At 38.9% G+C, this 23,778-nt stretch overlaps 2 protein-coding genes across 8 annotated transcripts; one reads left to right on the top strand and one right to left on the bottom strand.

The window, feature by feature from the left end:
* Positions 1-249: 249 nt before the first annotated feature.
* On the bottom strand, positions 250-9,086 carry LOC134665163 (lanC-like protein 2). 2 transcript variants are annotated; one of them, XM_063522016.1, is made up of 8 exons: positions 8,811-9,080; positions 8,547-8,729; positions 8,261-8,415; positions 7,812-7,950; positions 7,482-7,622; positions 6,258-6,443; positions 2,645-2,791; positions 254-468 (listed from the first exon to the last, which is right to left on the bottom strand). In XM_063522016.1, exons 1-8 carry the CDS (start codon positions 8,895-8,897, stop codon positions 286-288), a joined length of 1,221 nt encoding a protein of 406 aa, XP_063378086.1. In that variant the 5' UTR covers positions 8,898-9,080; the 3' UTR covers positions 254-285. The 2 variants fall into 2 exon arrangements, with proteins under 2 accessions (XP_063378087.1, XP_063378086.1); XM_063522017.1 differs by lacking the exon at positions 7,482-7,622 and having other exon boundaries at positions 250-468; positions 8,811-9,086.
* Positions 9,087-9,431: 345 nt separating this feature from the next.
* Positions 9,432-22,780, top strand: LOC134665161 (cyclic AMP response element-binding protein B). 6 transcript variants are annotated; one of them, XM_063522011.1, is made up of 7 exons: positions 9,432-9,637; positions 9,957-10,106; positions 10,241-10,390; positions 10,551-10,713; positions 11,409-11,480; positions 19,518-19,643; positions 20,525-22,780. In XM_063522011.1, the coding sequence occupies exons 2-7, from the start codon at positions 9,972-9,974 to the stop codon at positions 20,710-20,712; spliced, it is 834 nt and encodes a 277-aa protein (XP_063378081.1). In that variant the 5' UTR covers positions 9,432-9,637; positions 9,957-9,971; the 3' UTR covers positions 20,713-22,780. The 6 variants fall into 6 exon arrangements, with proteins under 6 accessions (XP_063378081.1, XP_063378080.1, XP_063378079.1 ...); XM_063522010.1 differs by having other exon boundaries at positions 20,522-22,780; XM_063522009.1 differs by having other exon boundaries at positions 20,510-22,780.
* The last annotated feature ends 998 nt before the right edge of the window (positions 22,781-23,778 follow it).

Genomic DNA, 23,778 nt, shown 5'->3' with positions numbered 1-23,778 from the left:
AAGAGTAGGTATAAAACAACCTATTTTTTCCAAGGTTAAGGTCTAAGAAAAAACGCTATTCAAAAGGTCCACGCGCTACGTTCAAGATTCTAAATTAGAATCACTCGTTACACTCAAGATTCTATATTAGATTGATTATCGCGATGATGGACGTTTTTCACACGGCCACACTGGAATTATCGCGCACAATCAACGGCGTTTCCCGTTAGTGTGGCCGAGGCATTAGAAAAAGAAATTAAGCAGTGATTTGATGCTTACAAACATTTAATTGAAGAAACAACACGACTAGAGTGTGTATGCGGGGAAGTGGGCTACGGGCAGGTTCTGCAGGTCGCGGGCCAGGTAGAGGCGGCCCACCAGCCCCTCGAACAGCGACGCGGGCCGCTCGGGCGGCGCCAGCTCCGTGCCGCTGCGCTCCAGGCAGCACCACTCCGTGAAGCAGCACGCGCGGTACAGGTGGATAGGTTCCTGAAATATATACGAGTATATACTCTCCACGTGCTTTCGAATTGCAAACATAAAACCGGCCAAGAGCATGTCGGGCCATGCTCAATGTGGGTTTCGTAGTTACCATAGAGGTACAATAATATAGAGATGACACGGGGGAGGGGCCAAACGACCGAACGAGATGCACTTACGGAAATTTCAGTAGGAGTAGCAGAGAAAGCGGTATTATTGCTTGTCCTTGTCACAGTCTCACTTTTTGTTTGTTCCCCACCAAAAATTTAGTCTGGTTTATGGTGGGCAACAAATAATCCGACCGAATTACGTAGATTGTTTTTGGCATGTTGTCGCTTTGCGTATGTTCTGTCCCTAACGGAGGCACGCGTATAAGCTCATCTATGTAATACTAGGTCAGTCACAATCAGGGACCGTTAACCTTTTGGACGCCAATGACCGATATATCCGCACCGCAGGTCCAACGCCAAAGACGTATAACCTTTTGGCCGCCGGACCTAGTCCGCAAAGACGCTCACTCACACGCCAGAGCAAATTTTAAGTAAACAACTAATAAAAAGTTTAGGGATTGCAAATAGTGATATCGATATTTACAATATTATGGTAAAAATCTTTTTAATTTAGCTTTGTTCTTATCCTGTTTTAATTTCATTCCAAATTGCCAAAATTAAACATATGTTTTACACCCGAAAATGTTTAAAATATAGGGATTTAACATAAAAAACAACCACTAAACAATGTCGATTCAAGACGTGATATCGCCGCACTAGGCTGTACGAGAAGTCTTTTATACAAGACAACGGCGCCCATGGACTGCCCGCAATGCAGACCGACAAGGACTGTTTCCGCGCGGATCAAGTAATAATAGTCTCTAGGTCAACGGCGTAAGCGCTTGTCGGTACGTAAACTTTATTGGCGTAACGTTAAAGCTGCGCATCATGTGTCGATAAAGTCAATATACCGGAACTGTTTTAGTGAAAATTACACGTGGGTTGAATTTTTAATGAGTGAAGATATTATTCCGGAATTAGAATCTATCATTATAATTTCAGTTTGGTTTACATTAATCTATAGGTAAACTCTTATCAAAAAAACGTTCAACGACTTGTTACAAAAAAATTACACATTAACTTCAATGTTATAACAATAAAAGTAAAGTCTGATAAACAGGTATGTCCCTGTACCACACTTGTGCGAAGCGGTCGCTGCGGTGTATCCCTTCCCACTAAGCTATAAAATAACATCAATTATTTTTTTTATTTATCTCTTCTGCAATTAAATAGTCCACAATCTACAATGGCAAATTTACTTGTCTGACTCTACTTTATAGAGCTAAAGAAGCTACCTGAACTTTAAATATAGTTATGACTTTCGTTCTACGTATTCTAGTAAGTAGTTACCTACTATTCGTTGAAAAAAATTGGCGATTAACAAGTGTTCAAATACTTAGATAAAATCATATTTCTGACTTTATATTTACTTTAAAAATTCCCATATATATCGAGTTAACATTCCCATCCCTAGCTGTCTTTTATACAAGACAACGGCGACGAGGAACATGAAAAATGTTGAAAATTGGAGCAATTTTTTTAAATGCCTTATTATAAAAGAAGGGATTTATATAGCGGCTTAAAAAGCAAATAAATGAAAAAACAAAGACCTTAAATATGAACACGAGTGTAAATGAAATTGCAATTTTTATTATTTTCACATTAACTCAGTGGTTGAATTTGTGTCTTGTATACAAGACGACGGCGCCAGCGTATCGTTCTATCGTTGTCTTCTATACCGGACAACGGCGGTCAAAGGGTTAATCGGTCACAAACCACAGAGCAACATAGACCTACGTGCATATGCATAAAGTTCAATTTCAGTTTTGACACTTCGGTGACGTGGCGTCCGGGTGACTGCTTTTGTGTTTGACACGGCGTCCAAAAGGTTAAGTACCGGTATAACTAAAAATCAAAATAATTCACAATATTTTGTTGCTATTCTAGAATAGTATTTAGGTAAGGATAATGATTGATCAGTTAACTAAATTAAGTCCAAAAATATACATAAACAACCGAGATACCGAAATTCAATACCGATTAGTTTGTATGAAAAATATAGCGGTATTCGGACCCGTCACAATATGCAGGCTTACTTACACAAAAACATACAACAATTTTATTGTGCTTATTACCTTAGTTGCTTGATAAAGTTGAATGAATGTATAAGCATTCCCACTAACTCCATGGCAAATACTGTAGCCTTTCGTGGATAGGCCTCGTTCCCAAACGACATTTCCGCACTGTAGCGCTATTTTCATATATTTGTCGTCGCCGAAGATCTGAAAAATACGAACGAGTGCCACTGTATTGAAATTGCTCCATCAATAGGTGTCTGGTGGTTCATGACCATAAAGCAGCGTTCAAATTAGCGGTTTTCTGTTCTGTGTGCGACTGATATACACCAGGAACGATTCTTATTGTTAAGGTGGTTCGCCTAGGTTACTCAAAACTTAACTCTCGCTAGATGGCACCACTTTTGCAAAATTTCAGGTTTTATTTTTTTGTGAAATGGTCATGGTATTTGTATACTTAAAAGTATGTTTCGCGCACTCTTTAAATAAATATTGAACAATTAAAGTAAACATTGAATACTTCATTGTGCAAAAACCACCTTTTTAATTCGACGGAGTGTTGCTGTCACGCTTTTTCCTAGTATTACTCACACATGCAAACAGTGTTTCCGTGATCCTTGTAGTAGACAATTTCACACGACGTAAGTAGGTATGTTGCATTGCAATAGCGTAACGGTATGTTCGTGGAAATAACTACGTGCAAGAGGATTGGGGTTCAAGACTGGTGCGAGTAGGTAATTTCTTTTTGTTTCTCCTTTGTGTTATCTTACCTTTAAACGAGCAATTATTATATATATGTTACTGTAAAAGCCCGAAGTACGGCAAAACCTAGGATTTACCGGTAAAACCTAGGTTTTACCGATGCCGATCGGTAAAAGCCCGAAATGTTAAATCTTACTAGTTTACTTCGGGCTTTTACCAACACCGATATGGTAAATCCTAGGTCTTACCACGGCAACCGGTAAAGTTTGAATCATGCACTGATTCTTGAGATTATTAGATGAAAAGTAGGTAGGTTTGGATCTCCCGGTTCTGCTGAAGGTGAAAGAGAACTCTACTAGCCTGCATCGTGGCTAGGCACCCAGGTTTAGGTATAGTTAACTTTAAAACCGAATCTGCAGCTGGCCACTTTATTGAGTAATAGAAACGCGTTCCGTATGTGTTTCGCTTTCCAGATGACCAGGGTGCCTAGCCAAGGTGCCAATGGTTTACGCTCCGTAGCGACTGAAGCGCAGCCGTGTCTGTCGCATTAATATGGCAGAGTGATAGAGAGAGGTATTACCCTAACGTTCGCTACGGAGCGAACGACTGGCATCATGGCTAGGCACCCAGATTTAGGTATAGTTAAGATTACCGCCGAATCTGCAGCTGGCCACTGTATTGAGTAATAGAAAAGCGTTCCGTATGTGTTTCGCTTTCCAGATGACCAGGGTGCCTAGCCAAGATGCCAATGGTGTACGCTCCGTAGCGAACGAAGCGCAACCGTGTCTGTCGCATTAATATGACAGAGTGATAGAGAGAGGTATTACCCTAACGTTCGCTACGGAGCGAACGACTGGCATCTTGGCTAGGCACCCAGATTTAGGTATAGTTAAGTTTGCCCGAATTTGCAACTGGCCACTGTATTGAGTAATAGAAACGCGTTCCGTATGTGTTTCGCTTTCCAGATGACCAGGGTGCCTAGCCAAGGTGCCAATGGTTTACGCTCCGTAGCGACCGAAGCGCAGCCGTGTCTGTCGCATTAATATGGCAGAGTGATAGAGACAGGTATTACCCTAACGTTCGCTACGGAGCGAACGACTGGCATCTTGGCTAGGCACACAGATTTAAACGCTTTTTAAAAATCAAAAAACTATTACTTATGAAAGCAGAAGAATATAAATGATCGTATTTGATTTATAATTGTTACATATTTGCCGTAACTTATTTTTAAAATGTGTTTTTCAATTAAAAGACACGTCAAGATTGTTTACCTTATTTCTAATGCTAAAAAAAACAAACTATAGTAATAATTGTGTTTTTCATTCATAGACAAAATCCATTATTTTATCCACAGGAAATTTTATATATCTCTTTTTTATTGCAGTCAGGATGTCCTGATTGTAAAAATAAGAGAGATTAGGTAGAGTATAATTTCTAATTTTCTTTGTCAAAAATAAACGAATACGTGTAGCCCATACCATACTTAATCAATCGATTTATGATAATAAGAAAAATTAAATAAAAATAAAAAAACAATACGAAATTTAGATGTAACAAAAATACAAAAAGTTATGTTCCAGCATACAATTGACTGGGGATCGAACCGGGAATCTTCCGTTTGTAAGCAAAAAAGCGACTGTTTGCATAACACGCCATGATAGTTCTTAGCTAAGCTGACGAACTTCGGGTACTTATTCTCGCTTAGGTCAATTAAGTACCTGTCAAACGTCAGTGTCAACAAAATTGCACTAAACATGACGGCACTCCAAATTCGCGCCGTGGTCAGCCCGGCAACGTCGGAAATGGTATGGCAACGTCGCAATTGTATCTGTACACGACATTTGTGACACACACATACGTAAAATTGATGAAAATTTAACTATGATTTTTGCATGATTTCTGTATGAAACATTGTTTTCCTGTTAATTTCGCGCAAACGAATATTCGAAGGAAGATAAATGCGGAAATATTTATGTACTAATAGTGTGTAGTTACTTAATGAGCTTTGATTGAATTTTGTATGAAAATCGAACCACCTTAAGAGCCAACAGGAGTGGTCATTTCTCCATACAAACGTACTCGACTGTTTCCTCCGTGGGTTTTGAAGCTAGGCTAGAGCAATGATTTTTTCAACACATTAATATTGTCAATATCTGTGTAGCTTTTTTGATATTTTTGTTTTTTAAGGCGCTAGACCCCTTTAAAAATGGCCAAAATGGCCTAATTGACTATGCTGCAATGAGAGGCGCGGTATTCAAAACTGATATCAATCAGCCAAAAAAAGAAAACGGTCCGACACAGATAATTTCATAATCATTTAGATTTCCAAATTTGGTTACGATTGGTTAAGTTTTGGAGGAGGAAACAGTCGATTATTGGTGTTTAATGTTATTGCAATGTTAAAAATTATGAGTACGAAACCTCGATTTTGAGATTTTTAATACGCAAGATTTTTCGCCTTGTCCTTATCGCAGTAGTTTTAGGAGCCGCTCCCGTTAGCGAGACGGGTATATAATATTTACCTAAAATATTTAAATCTCAGCTCTTGTTTCGTCTTAATACTCGTACATAGGTTTTTGACGACTGGTCTGGCCTAGTGGGTAGTGACCCTGCCTATGAAGCCGATGGTTCCGGGTTCGAATCCTGGTAAGGGCATTTATTTGTATGATGATACAGATATTTGTTCCTGAGTCATGGTTGTTTTCTATGTATTTAAGTATTTATATATTATATATATCGTTGTCTGAGTACCCACAACACAAGCCTTGAGCTTACCGTGGGGCTTAGTCAATTTGTGTCAAAAAAAATGTGTAATAATATTTATAATATTTTATTATCACACCAGATGCCGCTGCCATAGTTTTATCAAGTTATTACATATGTACCATTCCAGACCACAACTCTAAAAAAAACGACGGTGCTCGTTTTTTTACAGTTGTGGTCTGGAATGAACCAATCACAGCTAATGTACCTGATAAGCTAATATTAGCAGAGGCACAAAACCCGGAGCTCCATGACACCATTGAACGAGGCGATCTCCCGAAGCGCTCTTCAAAGATGACGGGAAATTACCGCTTGGAAATTTTTGAGTTATCAGCCAATCAAGGGTCGGCTTGATTAAAGTTTGCATGTCATTGGCAGATATGTGTGCTTGGGCCTGTAACAAAATATTTTTAAACAAAAAAAAACGTTATCAGTTTTTGAATAAATACTAATAGTTACGTAATCTTGAATGAAAAAGGAAGCATTTTGCAAAATACGCTCGTCTGTAGGAGTATACTCTTACGTTATGACTTATGAGTATCTTAGGTAGAATTCTTCTAATATAGGGTCTCCTAGACCTTTTAAAAGCGTGGCCAAGGCCAAGATCATCGTTAATCAAAAACGCAAATTGGTTACAAAAGTAGAAAAACAACGGGATGGCCAATACAATCTTCGTTTCTACGTCTACGTTTATAACCCCACTGTTGCATAGGATAAGTGCGAAAAATAGGAAATCCGAAACGAGTGGCGATAAATTAAAACACGACCGAAGGGAGTACAGATATACAAATACATAGACCAGCTCACATGCCAGTTAGTTCTAGTTTTTGAGCTGACTACTGTCATTATCTTCGTCTTTGATCTATTTACAGATAAACCCATTTCCTCACTGATAGCTACCATTCTGCTCAATAGGGTGACCCTTTTTTTATATTATTGGACAATTTTACACAGATTGGCCTACTCCCAGAGTAGGCTCAATAAGGCTTGTGTTGTGGGTACTAGACGACGATAGATATAATATAACATACACATATATAAAAATACTTATAAACATAGAAAACATCCGTAACTCAGGATTCAGGATCAAATATCTGTGATGAACACACAAATAAATGCCCCTACCAGAATTCGAACCCGGGACCTCCTGCTTCGTAGGCAGGAGCACTACCGACTAGGCTAGGAGGCCGTTCCGCCTCGTTCGATCTAAGTGTGATGTCGTCCACGCCGCGTACCGAAAGTTGGTGAGTTTCAAAATTGTGCCTCTTGAGTGTAATCTAAATTAGAGGGTGGTACATATTATGTTTTATGGTTACTGGCTGACTTGTTTTCCAAATCCATAAATAACGGAGCCATATAGCGCCATCTACGTCAGCTGTCAAATCCGTAGCGCTAATGCTAATAAGAATCTTTTACTAATAAGAAACCTTACCTGTAATAGAATATAAAGTATGCCAGCCACCCCATGAGCGCCCCCTAAATACACCTTGTCGTGCCACCGCCACAGGAGGGGACTGCTCGACTTTACTTGCTGTGAATAATCCTTTCCAGATTTCAGTATGGCAAAGACAACCTAATGAGATGAAAGATATAACGTTAGCCCATGCATTTGCAAGAAGTGGTTCTAATTTAGCATTCAACCCACATATACAATATACATACTACAATACTAACATGGCAAATTAAATACAAGCATGTAAAAGTATTAGGATGTATTAAAGGTAAAATATACTTTACCAGATACTATTGGGCCAATAATTACCTTCTCAATGTAATGTAGAGGAATTATTGATCTTTCATCTATATACTTATTGACAAACAGCAATGCATATAAGTAGCCACTCTTTCCATAGAGAAGCTCATCGGGAGAATCATTTAGGAGAGACATTAAAGCCACAAGTCTGGAAATAATACTTTAAATCAATATGGACTATTAATGAGCTGAATCATTTTCAGATGATCATAGATTAGCTCTTTACGCCTCAGTAAAAATACACAAATGAGAAAAAATTAACAATTGATTAAATGAAGAGGCAGATAATATGTAGTTTTACTGCTAAAGAGAGATCTCTTCCAGACAAACTTTGAGTAGCAACCAATTTAAGTATAAACTGATAAAAAAAGATTGTAGAGAAGAAACCACATTATGTTACCAAAAGATACTTAAAAACTCCAAATCAATATGTTATTAAAAACCTATCACTATCATACCTTTGCACTAAAGTTTTGTAGTCAGGCAAATCAGTATTGTCTCGACCCAATTTGTATGATATTACACTAGCTAAAGCAAGTGGGCCGGCATCACCACACAGAAATGATATTCTTTGACCTTTGAGATCATTAATATTTATATAAAGAAGAGCGCTCTGAAAATAGTACATTAAGATAAAAATAGTATAAAATTAATCAATATCTCAATAGAAAATAAATAGGTATAGGCTCATAAGCTATATTTTACAAGTTACTCATTTCATACATAGTATTGTATGCTTCTTACCCTTAGATTTTCAGTGCAAGTATCCTTTCTATTCAGACTAGATATAAAATAATAAAGTGCCAATCCTGCAGACCCAGTATACACTGTGTTATCATAAAAGATATCGCTCGCCAGCTCCGTAGTTAAAAAGTGAAGTTTTGCATCAGTATATTTTTGTAGTTTTCTTTGCAACTTTGATGAAATCTGTAAACATTATTTTTTATAAGTACACAATATACTCACTGTTTCTGAATTCGACAAAATATTTATGAATTTTATACTTACGCCATCTTGAGCTTCATTTAATACTGTAATTGCAGTTCCTTCAGAGTAATCCTCAAAATTATTTTCAAAAGTTCCTTTAGGAGCCATGGTTGGGCAGGCAATACATCAGATTTTAATGAATAAACTTATTGGTTTAGACGATGATGTAAATACAAACAAAAATAGTCAAGGCAATACAAGAAGTACAAATTAATATTGGGTTTATATGTTTTTATTTATTTCTGGTAAAATTATGACAAATTTAAAAATGTTTTGAGATGCGACTGATGCGATTGAAATTTTGAGTTTTGACAGTTTTGTTAAGGGCTCCACAGACTACTGCGATTTAAAGGCTTGCTACACGGTCGCCGACAAGCCTTCTAACCGTCTGACCTTGGTCTGTCCTTGGTCAGTTTTGGTCAAACAGAATGAGATAGATATATAGTTATGTTTGACTTCGGACATAAATCGGACCATGACGATCGAGTCGTCCACTCCTATCGTATTACAAATTTCACTGTTGCATTTGGCTGCAATGTTTTCTTATTATTTTTAATACAGTTTTTTAAGTTTTTATCATATTACATCACCATAATATATACGTCTGTGGTTTATGGTACGAAAAACTACGAAGTGAAGTTTGATATTTTGATGACTTCCCGCTGTCAGTATTTACCGTAGGTGGAAAGCGCGCATGTCCTACAATTTTCGGCCATATTGTTATGACGCATACAAGATCATAGGTCTCCGCCAGTGACGAGTCTTCTCGCAGTTGACGTGGCTACTACGTACCATCCCGTTCGCCCACTCCGGACGCAGCATAGACGGTGACGAGGAATACGTAACTGGTGAGTGCTTATAATGAAGACAGAACTTGCTACCTGTCACGGTCTAAAATTTTGGTTAGCAAATATGGATATAATCCACAATAATAGATCACATGCAACCTTCTGTATGAATCCCCGAAACGTTGTTAAATACGTCGCGTTCCTTCATGCTAATAGACGCAATAGGGAAAATTTCGCAACTATGACGCGACGAGTCCGTTTTAGGATATCGCTATAGACAGTCTTATAAGAACCAGACGGCAACGATTGATTATAAGAATATTGTATGTACACAAGACCAAGCAAGGGATACACAGAAAGTTGACCTTGAATATTTTAGGTGGCCTTAGTTGGCATGGAGGGAATGGTGGAGGAGAACGGAACTTCTGGCGGCGCTGGCGGAGCAGACCCGCTGGCGAGTGGAGCGGGCGCGGCGGCGGGGCCCGCGCCGCACGTCGTTGCCGTCACCACCATGCAGGCGCCCGCACAGGTTTGTTGATATCACTCATTCTGTTTATCATAAACATAAATATACCCATCCATGTTTTTTTCACACAGTACATTTTATTATGGAAAGTCGTGTGTCCTAAAAATTAGTACTATTTGTGATTGTTAAATTTACAGGTGCAATCTGTGATACAAGCAAACCAACAATCCGTGATTCAGACGGCTTCTAATATTCAATCTGTGCAGTTACCTAAAGGAAATGTTATTCTTGTCAGCAAACCAAGTTCAGTTATCCACACAACACAGGGAACTCTGCAAACATTGCAGGTAATATTTTTGTTTTCAAACTTTATTTCATTCTGGAATGTTTTGATTCTAAAGTGTTTCTGAGTGACCTAATTCTTTTTTATTCTTTGTTTTTATTTATTTTCCATTTTTTATTCTGTGTTTTGTTTGTATTAGTGTTATTGTATACATTTATTTACAGATTAAACCTGAGCCAAATACATTAGTGAGCTCCCAGGGGCAGTCCTGCAGTGATGACAGCTGTAGTGATGATGACAGTCCAAAAAGAAAGTATCGGGAAATGCTGACTCGACGGCCATCATACCGGAAAATATTGAATGATCTGGGTGGAGCAGAGATAGCTGGTGAGTCACACAAATATGCTTATTCAATTTCCTTCTAGATGCTGTGGTATGTTTGTATAACTAGGTATATGAACATTTTCCTTTTTAGGGTTCCATACCCAAAGGATAAAACGGGACCCTATTACTAAGACTTTGCTGTCCGTCCGTCTGTCTGTCACCAGGCTGTATCTTACGAACCATGATATCTAGACAGTTGAAATTTTCACAGATGATGTATTTCTGTTGCCGCTATAACAACAAATACTAAAAACAGAATAAAATAAAGATTTAAGTGGGGCTCCCATACAACAAACGTGATTTTTGACCAAAGTTAAGCAACTTCGGGCGGGGTCAGTACTTGGATGTTTGACCGTTTTTTTTTTGCCGTTTTTTGCATTATGGTACGGAACCCTTCGTGCGCGAGTCCGACTCGCACTTGCCCGGTTTTTTTATTATGTGTTTTGTAGAACAAGTATAAAGATTGTGCTTTTTAAGTCAGTTAAGGTATATTTTTTCAGCAGATTTATAAAACTTTGGGTTATGGTGAAACTTATTTCCTAAATTTATTATCCAGATGATTGTTAAGATCTAATTAAAATGTCATACTACTTCAAGAAATATAAATCTGTGTATTATTGTCCAAGTAAATAATGGAATTTAAAAGAGTTTAAAACTAAATTTCGTTCTCAAGCATATAAAGCCTGCTAACATTACAGACAATCGCATGGGGTCTAGACCAGGATGCGAGAATGAAGTGTCGCTGTCATCCCCTTTATCATTTGCGCCAGGTCAGTTAAATGTTCAACTGCTGACTCAGTTTGTGTGCGACTTGTGTCACTAACCAGGTTCAATCATGAAATCATCTTGTCCCTGTGTGGTTGTCACCACCTGGCGTCATCACTCTATGTTTCTTCACCACACATTGGTTATTAACTATTAATTTAGAACATTGCTCATATAATTCTAATTGTCAGTTTTTTATTGCATAGTCTAGTACTAGTAGTAACAAGGGCTTTGGGCTACTCTCATTTGTGTGCATATTTTTCTAAACATAACTTTAAGTATCTAGAATACTAAATTTACAGATATGGTTGTACTAGTCCTTATTTAAGTTTGAACATAATGTTTGAAATTGAGTCATCCGTTAATGATATTTTGAGCTGTATGTTGATATTCGTTTGTTCATCAATTCTTACAAGGCTTACTTTTGTAAGTGCAACTACCTTTACAAATATATGGAACTTTCTAAAGTTAAACTTATTAAAAAATAAGTGTTCTGTTAACAAAGTTTTGTACGGAACACTAAAAATTGGCTAACTGAACCGAAACAGAAGAAATACATTTTTTAGTTGGCACGAAAATATTTACGATTCTTGATTTAAGAACATTACCATCCTATTGCTTGATCCGGTTTGGTTTCATTGTTCCTACTTGATTAGGCATTGGCATTTGCTAAATTTGAAAAAAAAAAACAATTAAATAAAGTAATCTGAATAACTGTAGCATATATATTTTTATACATGTATTAGCTGTAAAATTTTGAAAAAGTTATCAATTTTATCGCAGTCTTGTTGAAAAGTCACCACTGCTCATAATATACTTTAAATATGGGGAGGGAATTGAAGAGGTAGGCGATTATTATGTTAGCTTTTCTCTCATTTTAAATAAGGTTTTATCCAAGTTTATTTGTTACAATAGTATAAGGAGTATGATGACGTCATCAACCGCGGCCGCTGATTGTTATTCCACGCGGTGACGTAATCCGGCACAAGTTGTGCCGGTGACGTCATTCAAAAACCTCCAACTGAAAATAATGCGAGAATGTAGTAGGTATTCAAGTTATTAAATTAAACGATTGTAAAGTAATACAGTAACTAATACAATTGGTTGCAAAAATATTTGCAATACTTCATCACCATCATCATCATATCAGCCAGAGGACGTCCACTGCTGGACATAGGCCTCCCCCAAAGAGTGCCACAGCACTACTTACATGCTCAGAGAAAATATTCGAATTGCAAACAAGGCTAGTGTTAAGATATTTTGAGTATTGTGAGAGATGGTTTATAGTAGCTGACAACCAGCCATTTTCTACATAGGTAAATAAAAGAATGTAGACATATTGGAGTGTCGTCCGTTTCTTTTTTGGTGTGATGAACTAAATTGACGGATACGTATCACCAAACTGCATTAGATAGGTACCTATGTAATGGCACGAATGTATTGAACCCAATAAAGAGCACAATCTTTATATACCTACCAAACTCGCACTTGCCATAAAAATTGTATGTGTGTATACATATACATTATGTTCAATAAATACCTATACTTTATGATCCTTACACACAGAAGTCACTAACAAATGGAGTTTCAAAGGGTTCCGCTTGTATTTCAGGTTATAGGCCTTTATAAAATGGCCCTTAGTATTTCAATAGGCTGTTTAATGTTTGTTTAACTAAGTGCTACATACCTATACGATTTCATGATTGGAATTTGACACGCGTGTTTGTACCGTTACCATTAAATCGAGATTAAAAATAAGGAAAACAACATGATCGTTATCGATGGTTTTAGATTCTTCTTGTCCTATATTTGGTTGTATGGCCCAGTTAAATTAAGGGTTTCACCTCGGAATGAGAGATAATAAGCTAGAAACTGGTATACCCCTTCGTTATGATGTGTTAAAGGTCCTCTTAAAAGTCGACGCATAGATCGTGTGCGCGTCAGAAGTTATTGAAGGTCAAATGTCACAAAAATCGGTTTTTCGCGGATATCAATATTTCTATGGCTCCGATGTTTTTTACATGTAGGTAAGAATTGTAGAGCATATAATTTGCGACAAATTAGGTATTAAACATTTTTTCATGCGATTAGCCGCTTTCAAGATATACGGCATAGAAGGCGCAGCGGCCCGCCAAACGCACTATGACGCAAGGTTAGCTGGTAAACTCTGTGAATAATAAATTTAAAGTTTCATAATCGTTAAAATAACACTTGTTGGTCATAAATAGATTTTGAAACAAAAGTTGCCCCTCCTGTGGACATTAGTTAACAGCTTGTGTGCATATTGTAATGATTTTATTACATAGTTTAATATAAAAAGGGTACCCCTTTACACAGGTTTAATCAGAAAATTATGCTTTATAGCCTTTAGGTATTTCTACAGGAAAGAGGTAGATTTTAAGTAATGCGTGTGTCATTCACGAAAGTGGTTCCACAAGCTTTTATTTAACTCCCGATGTTTGTATGTACCTAACTATGAAACTTGGCTACAAAATTTAACTCAAATCGATTAAGCTGATCTATTGATGTTGACCTTAGATGACCATAGGAACTCTGTGCTAAAATGACTCTATCCCATTGAGTTTATTTGTTACAATCGTCTAGAAGAGTAGTCGATCACCGTGAAACAAAGATCAAAATCCCTACCGTTTGAGGTTCAATTATTTTCATTTTCTACGTCATCTTTATCAATTTATCATCTATTGTCAAATCTGGGTCAAATGCACTTTCTTCATCGGGATCGCTTTGCAATGAAGCCGCATTAATACACAAGCCTGTTTGCCATTGCACTGGCCACAAGCTAAAGATCATTTCAACCCCGATTTTCTGCACCAACAGTGTGGACCACAGTCCTTTTTACAATTGCAAAATATGGTCACCCACCTGGAAGGTAAGGCTGCGCTGGCATCCAAAAAACTCGGTGTGCTCAATAAAGCGAGGCGATACTTTACTCCGGGGCAAAGACTGGAGAGACCCATATGGAGTACTGCTGTCACCTTTGGGCAGGAGCACCTGGATGCCAGCTTGGACCCTTCGACTCAGTCCAAAGGCGCGCTGTGCGAATCGTCGATGATCCCAAACTCACAAGCGGTATTGAACCTTTAAGTCTAAGGAGAGACTTTGCCTCCTTGTGTGTGTTCTACCGCTTGTACAATGGGTTGTGCTCTGAGGAACTATTTGACATGATGCCAACGGCCGCTTTCTATCACCGCACCGCTCGCCGTCGGCGGACGCTCCGGCTGTGGAATGAGCTCCCTCCCGAGGTTTTCCCGAGGGTCTACAGTATGGGGTTCTTCAAAAAAGGAGTGTACAGGTTTTTAAAAGGTCGGCAACGCGCATGTAACACCTCTGGAGATGCAGGCGTTAATAGGCTACGGTGACTGCTTACCATCAGGCGGGCCGTATGCTTGTTTGCCACCGATGTGGTATAAAAAAAATGGTATTTAGTAGCTCATCTGGAGCTGGTGCTAATTTTGTTGTTATTGGCTCCATGCAGTGCCGGATTTAGACATTTGCCGCCCGTAGGCTATGCCGATTTTGCCGCCCCTATCCGCCTCGCTTATAGGTTTTTTAAATTACTTTCCTATCTTCTTCTTCCTCGCGTTATCCCGGCATTTCGCCACGGCTCATGAGAGCCTGGGGTCCGTTTGTCAACTAATCCCATGATTTGACGTAGGCAACTAGTTTTTACGAAAGCGACTGCCATCTGACCTTCCAACCCAGAGGGTAAACTAGGCCTTATTGGGACTAGTCCGGTTTCCTCACGATGTTTTCCTTCACCGAAAAGCGACTGGTAAATATCAAATGATATTTCGTACATAAGTTCCGAAAAACCCATTGGTACGAGCCGGGGTTTGAACCCGCGACCTCCGGATTGCAAGTCGCACGCTCTCACCGCTAGGCCACCAGCGCTTCTTTTCTTTCCTATCAGAGGCGTTTAATTTTATAGTACAACACACCATAGTCATATTAAAATGCATATAAGGTGACGTCACTAATGTTACAATTTACGATAGATACAGATTTATATGGGCCTTTTTGTCACTCAATGACGATGCGACCTCGTTATATTTGCCTGATCTGGTGTTATGGTGGGTACGGCTGGGTTTTTTGCCATTGAAAAACAAGGTGAGGCATTACCAATGCCTATGCATCGGCAGTCATGCTGGATATAGCTAAGGAGTTCGGTCGGGTCTGGCATCGAGTCTGCTCGAGGGACTATTCTATACAAATGGATCGCTAGCTTTTTGTCCGGTAGACGCATATGAGCCGTATAGTAGACGGAAGCTGCTCCGATAGTGTGAACATTACCGCTGGCGTTTCACTAGGTTCTGTGCTATTAATGCTGCATATCAATGATAATCATTGCTATGCAGATTGCAGATGATAGTAGGGATACGTATTACACAGGCCGTGCTAATATCCCTCATTCTGTGGTGCTGGAAAGTCATGAAAAGCTTGTATCTGATATCGAGAGAATCAGAGTTTGGGATAATTGTCGATTCTTGTGTGTTCGTGGTATTGAATCTCACTAAATTGTTCCGATCCCATGCCAAAACTCAGGATGGATAGAGAGCTCTCGATATCAGATACAAGCTTTTCATGACTTTCCAGACCCAAACTCACAATGTAGTCAGATGGTGGTTAGATAGGTCCCAACAAATGTAGTTAGTTAAATGAAAACGCGAGCGTAGCGAGCGCGAAATTTTTTCGAGAATATAGTAGGTAGGTACATTTTTAGGGTTCCGTACTTCAAAAGGAAAAAAACGGAACCCAGCATTATACTACCAGGACACAAGAATCGACGACCATCCCAAACTTACAATGTGGTCAGATGGGTCACAAATAATATGCAGGTCTTCTTCTTTGTCGTCACACTCTTGTCAGAGTGGTCGTGGTCGTCATGTCAGGGCCGGTGGCAAGCTTCACAATCCGTCGCCATTCCTCCCGTACTGTAGCCCTTCTTGTACATTCATGGAGTGGTTCATTGAATGCACTTTTGACTAGGTCTGACCAACGCATTGGTGACCTACCGCGCCTTGTGCCTTCGACTTTTCCCTGCACTACAAGTCGTTCCACAGATGTATCATCTCGACGCGTAATATGTCCAAAGAAAGTGAGAATACGACACTGGACGATGGAAGAAAGACGTTGTTTAATACCAAGTTCCTGGAGAATTGAGACGTTGGTTCGGAACTGTGTCCAGGTTACGCCAAGCATTTTTCTCCAGCACCATATTTCTAGAGCGTCGATCTTCTTTTTCTCGCTTTCCCTTAGAGTCCACGTCTCAGCACCATAAAGAAATATGGGAAACACTAATGCCCTGACAAGTCGTATTTTAGTGGCCTTTGTGATGTTTCTGTTTCTCCATATTTTTCTGAGCCGATCCATGGCTGACCTGGTGATAGCCATGCGTCGTTTGATTTCATCCGCACATCCACCACTGTTTGTTATGAGTGCCCCAAGGTAGATATATGATTGAACGACGTCGCAATTCGCAATTTTAGTGACTTCGGGCGAGTTGTTGTTAGCTCGGTCGACAATCATAACCTTCGTCTTGCTGCGATTTATCTTTAGACCGAAATCAAGACTAACTTGTTCCATTTTGTTTAGCAGGGTTTCCATTTTTTCGATGCTAGTAGCAAACAGGGTGGTGTCATCTGCATAACGCAAATTGGATATTGTATAGCCTCCAATAGTGATTCCGTCTGTCCAATTCTCAAGTGATATCCTCATAATGAGTTCCGTATAGGTGTTAAACAGCAGGGGCGATAAAATGCAGCCTTGACGGACCCCGGCACTCGGATGAAAGTGATTCGACAATACGTCGTCCGTTCTCACTGAAGCTGTTCCTTCCTCATAAAGTCGTCTAAGAAGGTGAACAAGATGTTTAGGTGTTCCCATAGCCAGTAGAGTCTCCCAAAGTACTGGCCATCTTACCGAGTCGAACGCCTTTGAGAAATCAACAAAGCAAATATAGGTCGGCTTGTTGTACTCCCTGGCTTTTTCAATAATCTGGCGCACATTTAGGATTTGTTCACGAGTACCCTTTCCTTTTACAAAGCCAGCTTGTTCAGCTGCAATTTCTTTGGACAAATAGGATTTCAACCTCTCGTTCAGAATATGCAGTAGAATTTTACTGGCATGCGAAATTAAGGCAATTAAGCGATAATTACCGCATATTTTAGTTGAGCCCTTTTTATGTAGAGGAACGAAGACAGTGTGAGACAGCATGTGAATATGCAGGTACTTAAATGAAAACGCGAGCGTAGCGAGCGCGAAATTTTTTCGAGAAAATAGTAGGTACCTACATTTTTAGGGTTCCGTACTTCAAAAGGAAAAAACGGAACCCATATAGGGTCTTAACATGACAGAGGGCGGCAAAATCGACCAATAATGCTTGTTATTTCAATTGTACAAATAAATTCTGGTCGACCCTATCTGAACGGCTCGTACAATATTTTTTTGACCCAAATTTGCCGCCCCCTAATATCTGCCGCCCTAGGCTTCAGCCTACTCAGCCTAGTGGTAAATCCGGCACTGGCTCCATGAATTGGTTTTGAAGCATCCAATCCCATTCTTGGGGTTCTAAGTCATTCCCTAACCATGTTTGTACATGGTAATATGTACGGTTTATACGCTGATGGGCTGCTATAGTTATCGGTGGAAGATTTAACAGCTCTACAGGTTTATTAAGCTTTGAATATAAATGTTTGGTCGAAAAAAATATTTATTATATTTTATTCGAAAAATTTGGATCCGGAGCGTATGGGAATAATGTTGGATTTTCTCTGGAACTAAAAGGCAAACCAATATCTTCGCAGGTACTTACTACTTACAATAACAATTTGTCCTAATTTTATATTTTCTACAGGACAGACAACTTTTAAAATCTGGATATGATCAATAAAGGATAATTAAATAACTTTGTAGAAGGTATTATTCACCGATATTCACGATTGACCTCATCATAGTGAGTTTGGCCTGCCGCTGCGCCTTCTATGCCGTATATCTTGAAAGCGGCTAATCGCATGAAAAAATGTTTAATACCTAATTTGTCGCAAATTATATGCTCTACAATTCTTACCTACATGTAAAAAATATCGGAGCCATAGAAATTTTGATATCCGCGAAAAACCGATTTTTGTGACATTTGACCTTGAATAACTTCTGACGCGCACACGATCTATGCGTCGACTTTTAAGAGGACCTTTAACACGTCATAACGAAGGTGTATACGAGTTTCCAGCTTATTATCTCTCATTCCGAGGTTGACCCCCTTTTTAGGCTTAAGATGACTGGCCTATGTAATGTAACTAATCAAGATATTATTATGTAGTTTAGTTTGTAATGCTTGTGTGAGGGATGTTATACATGCGACGGTTATTAAGCATCGAGCGAATCGCTTCGGGCTAGACATTTTTATGATCTCTGGTAACGCACTGTTGTGATTGTGACAGATCTCGATGTCAAGTCTATGGACGAGGTCTACATGCTAGATGTCTGTCGCCCATCAATATTCATATTCAAACACTTTGTAGGAGCGGCCCTGTCAACACTGTCGGCTGCTGAGGCTCATGATTTGCTGTCATAGATTATTGGCATTGAACCATAATATGGGGGCCGGCGGTAGATGCCCGGCGAGCCAGTATATTACTAACCTCAACAAATACACGGGTATAGTCAGAGATGACACTAAGACCTAACTTGCGGAATCGGTGCAGTATGTAATATTCCTCCTAACATGTAACTGATGTCGCCGCTAAGGAAAAGGCCCCCTAAACTTGTTCACCCCCGACAAACCTTCCGCCCTAGCTTGAGGTCGGCTGCGATGACAACTAAGCTCAAAGATGATATTCCAATGTCTTACCATGCAAGTTCGGTTGATTAGAACGCTCAGGCATAGGTACCAATTTAAGTTTAACATCCCGTCCTCTGATTACGCGCAGTTGTTAGGATTAATGAGATCACCAGTGAACCAATCAAGCAATGTCGTTAATGGTGTTAAGACCTGGAGTGACTCGAGCTGTGTGTTGTTACAGTGATCCCGGCAGGCGCGCTGCAGACGGACGGCGGGCTGCACACGCTGGCGGTGTCGGGCGGCGCGGGCGGCGGCGCCATCGTCCAGTACGCCACCACCAATCAGGACGGACAGTTCTACGTGCCGGGTTAGTTCCCACAACCGACACTTTACGCTCGGCGTTCTGCCGTCTCACCACACTTATCGACGCGAAATCTCTGCGAGACATGTCAGTGTTGCAAGCAGAGGATCTACCGCGAACGCAGAAGTTCGCAAATTGCATCTTTTTTTTTGTTTTATTTATTGAGAAACAAACAGTCATTCATTAACATTAATCAATAGATTGAACAGCAGTAAATAGACCTATAGTTTCCTTAATTAACATATCATAAATACATAGCCAATGCACCTTTAAATACAACAAGGAAAATTGTATATAAATGCAAAATGTTTTCTCTTTTAATCCAAATAAGGCTTAATAAGGGTGACAGAGAAAGATGAACTTCGGGGCTCGCGGTCGGCTCTCAGGGACCGGTTCGTTATCCCTTATAAAAGATTTTGTATAATGTCTAGTTTACCTTATTTGCCCATCAAAACTGTATTTTAAAAGAGATTGAATGTTTTTTATAGTCCTTAACAAAACACCCGTTTAATGAATTAGAATCAGGAATCTCAAACATCATTAGTTCACCAAATTCTTTGTATATACATTGCGGCTGTTGTTAGCCGGCAATGTATCTAAAATCACTTGCGATCTAATGCAAGCTTTGTAAAGGTCACGTCCCTGATTTACTCATATCATTTCTGCCGTTTGGGTTTCCCCCCGACAAAGTTTCGCCATTGTCTGCGGCGTAGGTAAGCCGCCTTGTCCGAGCCGAGGCAATAGTTTAGATCTTCTTGCTTTGTCGTTTTCTGATAGGGCTATCTTTCTGATAGTTTCATAATGCGATTTTGCGTCGATAAGTGTGGTAACTCCATTATCCTAAACACGAACAAATCGTACTATTATTTTAGGTCCTATTCTAGAAGACCAGACTCGCAAGCGGGAACTCCGGTTACTGAAGAACCGCGAGGCGGCCAGGGAGTGTCGGCGCAAGAAGAAGGAGTACATCAAATGCCTGGAGAACCGGGTCGCCGTACTCGAAAACCAAAACAAGGCTCTAATAGAAGAGTTAAAGTCACTAAAAGAACTGTACTGTCAGCAAAAAACAGAATGAGGCCCAGCTGGCTAACCGGTGTGCCGCTGCCTGCTGTGAGAGCCTCGAGGAGGCACACGAGTCGGTGCTGCGCTGCATTTGGAGAGTTGATACACTCGTGTCGGCGGCGCCGCGCTTGGCGCGCGCCCGTCCAACCTTTGTTTACACTTCGTGACGAGGAATAGGATTAATTGTAATATAAATAAAAACATGTCGAACTGTTCATTGTGAATTACGTTTAAGATCTATTGGCTTAATTCGAAGTATTGTTAGATAATGATAAATGTTGGTTTTGTTAGCGACTGTTTTATAATTTACTGTTGGTTTTTTTTAAAGGAAGTCATATGTTTTAACAGTGAATGTTATTATAATTTTATGAACTATGTCATTACTCACGGATGATGTGGTAATGGTAACACCGTTTTACTTGAAACAATACTTTAAATTTGTATCATTCCAAGAATGATGAAATCTGTTTTATTTTTCTTAAATTATTTGATGTTTCTTGGTCAAAGTCGACTTGTGTGCCATGTTCTAAGTCGGGTGTTAATTTAAAAACCATAATATTTTCAAATAGTTACTGACTTAATATTCATTGGGGGATAGTATACAAACATACTTTTACTGGAAATGACAGGAGGTGGGAGTTTTTATTGACGTCCTCTTGGAACGGTGTTATTTTATGTTAGGTCACTAATCCTGTTGGTATTTAACTATTTTCTGATTTGAGAACTATGTTTGTATAAAAACTTGCCTATTGTTGTTAATATTAAAATGTTCTTATTTACAAACATTCAATAGATTGTAATCAAATAATAGTTTACCAAAAAAGGTAAGCTTTGAATTAAGTGACATAAAATAGCGAGCTACGTCCATACTCTCGTATTGGAATAAGTACATAGTAACGACTATTTTTTTTGTCTCAAGTAAATAACGAATAAAATAAATCTCGTCAAGTCATGACGAGGCTGTTATAAACGACTATTGGATGTTCGGGAGAGAAGTATAATTTGATGTATTTATTAGATTCTACTGACAAGAGATGTCCTCTTTTCCGCCAAGCGACGTGTTTGTAACGGTCAAGCCAAAGCTTATGTTTAGTTTTTTGTGCAATAGCCATATTGCAATGTACAGTTGCATCTACTGTTTCTACTACTAAATGAATAAAAATATAATGAAATGGAAAATAAAAATATGTACATTGTGTATAGATAATGTAAGATTTGTAAAGATTGTATAAAAGTTTAAATCCTTGTAATTAGGTTTATGTTATAAGTGGATACGGAGAATCATTTAACATGGATCACATTTTTGTTGAAATTAATTTGTATTATTACGGAATACCTACTTATCAGTGACTTTCATCCTTTCAAGTTTCACGTAAGTAAATAGCAATTAGCTGTAGCCGTATTAGAAGAAATACGGATTTACCTAAACTATTGACTTAATGTTATAGTTTTGTCTCTTAAGCAGATGTCTATTTATTTATTAAATAATAGTACATATTTTTACTGGCATTGCAATGAAATTTAAATAAAGCTATAAGTATGCGGTAATGAAACGAGCCAGTCAGTTGTCCAGCATGCACTTGCTCATGATACTGCTAATATATGATAAGTATATAGCCACAAGTTTTACTCGTTAGAAAATGTCAATTACATTTGGTTGCTGGAGCCTAATCATATTCTGTTGAGTTGAGATGTATATTTTACTTCTACCTACTTTACCTTACATGTATCATGTATTTTTATATTTAATGATTGTTTTAACAAGTAAAAATGTAATAAACCTTGTGTTCCCCGCCATGATTGAGGTAATTACACGATCACGCTTCTTTTGTGAAAAAGGCAGATTATATATCTAATATATTACGATGTAATCCTATTTTTTTATTTTAAATAGATTCTTATTAAGATTTTAAATCTGTTACTTAAATGTTACATAATCGATCATGGCAAGTGATCATAAGTTTATTAGACATTGTGGAAAGTGCCTTTAAAATTAGAATGAATAAAGTTTATACCAACATAGCTTTTTATGTTAACTTAATGCTATTTATAAATATCAATAATATTAATTGTTTGATGTATTACTATGTTTTTTCTTTATTTTCATATAAGACCTAGAGCTTAACGGATTGGTGCTTGAACGGATGTTCGATACTAACACGAAAAGGTGGAGTCACCTTTATTATTACACAATATTATACTAGTTTGGTAGAGTATCTAAACATACGTTATCAGGTGTCGGTGCTTAGCACACTGGATACGATTCGCACGTCGCTCTAATGTTTAGCGTGACAACGCTATGCGCGTAGCTCCTCTACACGATGGGCCCACGCCGGCAACTCCAAGGGACGCATTTATGCGTTAGAGGGAGCAAGTGATATTGCTATCTCATTCTACCGCATGGCTGCGTCCCTTGGAGTGGCCGGCGCTGGCCCATCGTATAGAGGAGTCATTATAGCGACATCCCGCCCACACATCGAAGCGATGAGTGAATCGGATTCAGTGTGCTATATAAGCGTCCTCCTTTTTTCCCCTTGGTGGGCGCCCGCGATTTGGTGTGTACTTGTGTAGGCACAGGTACGCAATATTAGGAGGGGTTTCGGTAGTGGTATAATAGCCTTGGCAAGAACACATATCAGTCATTATTACTTCTACGTTTATATATGTGATGAATTGATGATGTGTGTGCTAAAAATAATATTTTCTTAAACATTACCCTGACTTGACTGATAAGTCATATTTTGTGCCTACTTCATATCTACTGGTAGAAAACTTCAGTCCTACTATATGTATAGTAACCCTTTTATCGAGGTAGTTGTGCTTATGGCGCTGTGGTTTTCTAGTAAACGGTTGCTCAGGTTTGAGCCTAAATCTATCTACCTTTAAGTAGGTATGTATTTTAGATAATACGTATCACTCGCAAGTAGCCAAACCTTTCGTCCACTACACCATAAACATCAATAGTAAGTTTTCACCAACCGTTCAGATTTATTCGTTACATTTAAACATGGTAGGTATTCGCTCAAAAAATCGCTCCACCTGAAGAAGGCATATAACTTAGCATGCATGTATCTTTAAT

This window comes from Cydia fagiglandana, chromosome 6 (genome assembly GCF_963556715.1).
Source record: "Cydia fagiglandana chromosome 6, ilCydFagi1.1, whole genome shotgun sequence".
Taxonomy (NCBI): Eukaryota; Metazoa; Arthropoda; class Insecta; order Lepidoptera; family Tortricidae; genus Cydia; species Cydia fagiglandana.
This window is presented reverse-complemented; position numbering and strand designations above follow the sequence as displayed.

Excerpts from the sequence above, each read along its gene's own strand:
- LOC134665161 (XM_063522009.1), top strand. The coding sequence starts at position 9,972 with ATGGAGGGAATGGTGGAGGAGAACGGAACTTCTGGCGGCGCTGGCGGA. Across the intron at positions 10,107-10,240 it reads CCATGCAGGCGCCCGCACAG|GTGCAATCTGTGATACAAGC; the intron begins GTTTGTTGATAT and ends TTAAATTTACAG. Across the intron at positions 10,391-10,550 it reads GAACTCTGCAAACATTGCAG|ATTAAACCTGAGCCAAATAC; the intron begins GTAATATTTTTG and ends ATTTATTTACAG.
- LOC134665163 (XM_063522016.1), bottom strand. The coding sequence starts at position 8,897 with ATGGCTCCTAAAGGAACTTTTGAAAATAATTTTGAGGATTACTCTGAA. Across the intron at positions 7,951-8,260 it reads TACAAAACTTTAGTGCAAAG|ACTTGTGGCTTTAATGTCTC; the intron begins GTATGATAGTGA and ends TATTATTTCCAG. Across the intron at positions 2,792-6,257 it reads TGCTAATATTAGCTTATCAG|ATCTTCGGCGACGACAAATA; the intron begins GTACATTAGCTG and ends CGTATTTTTCAG.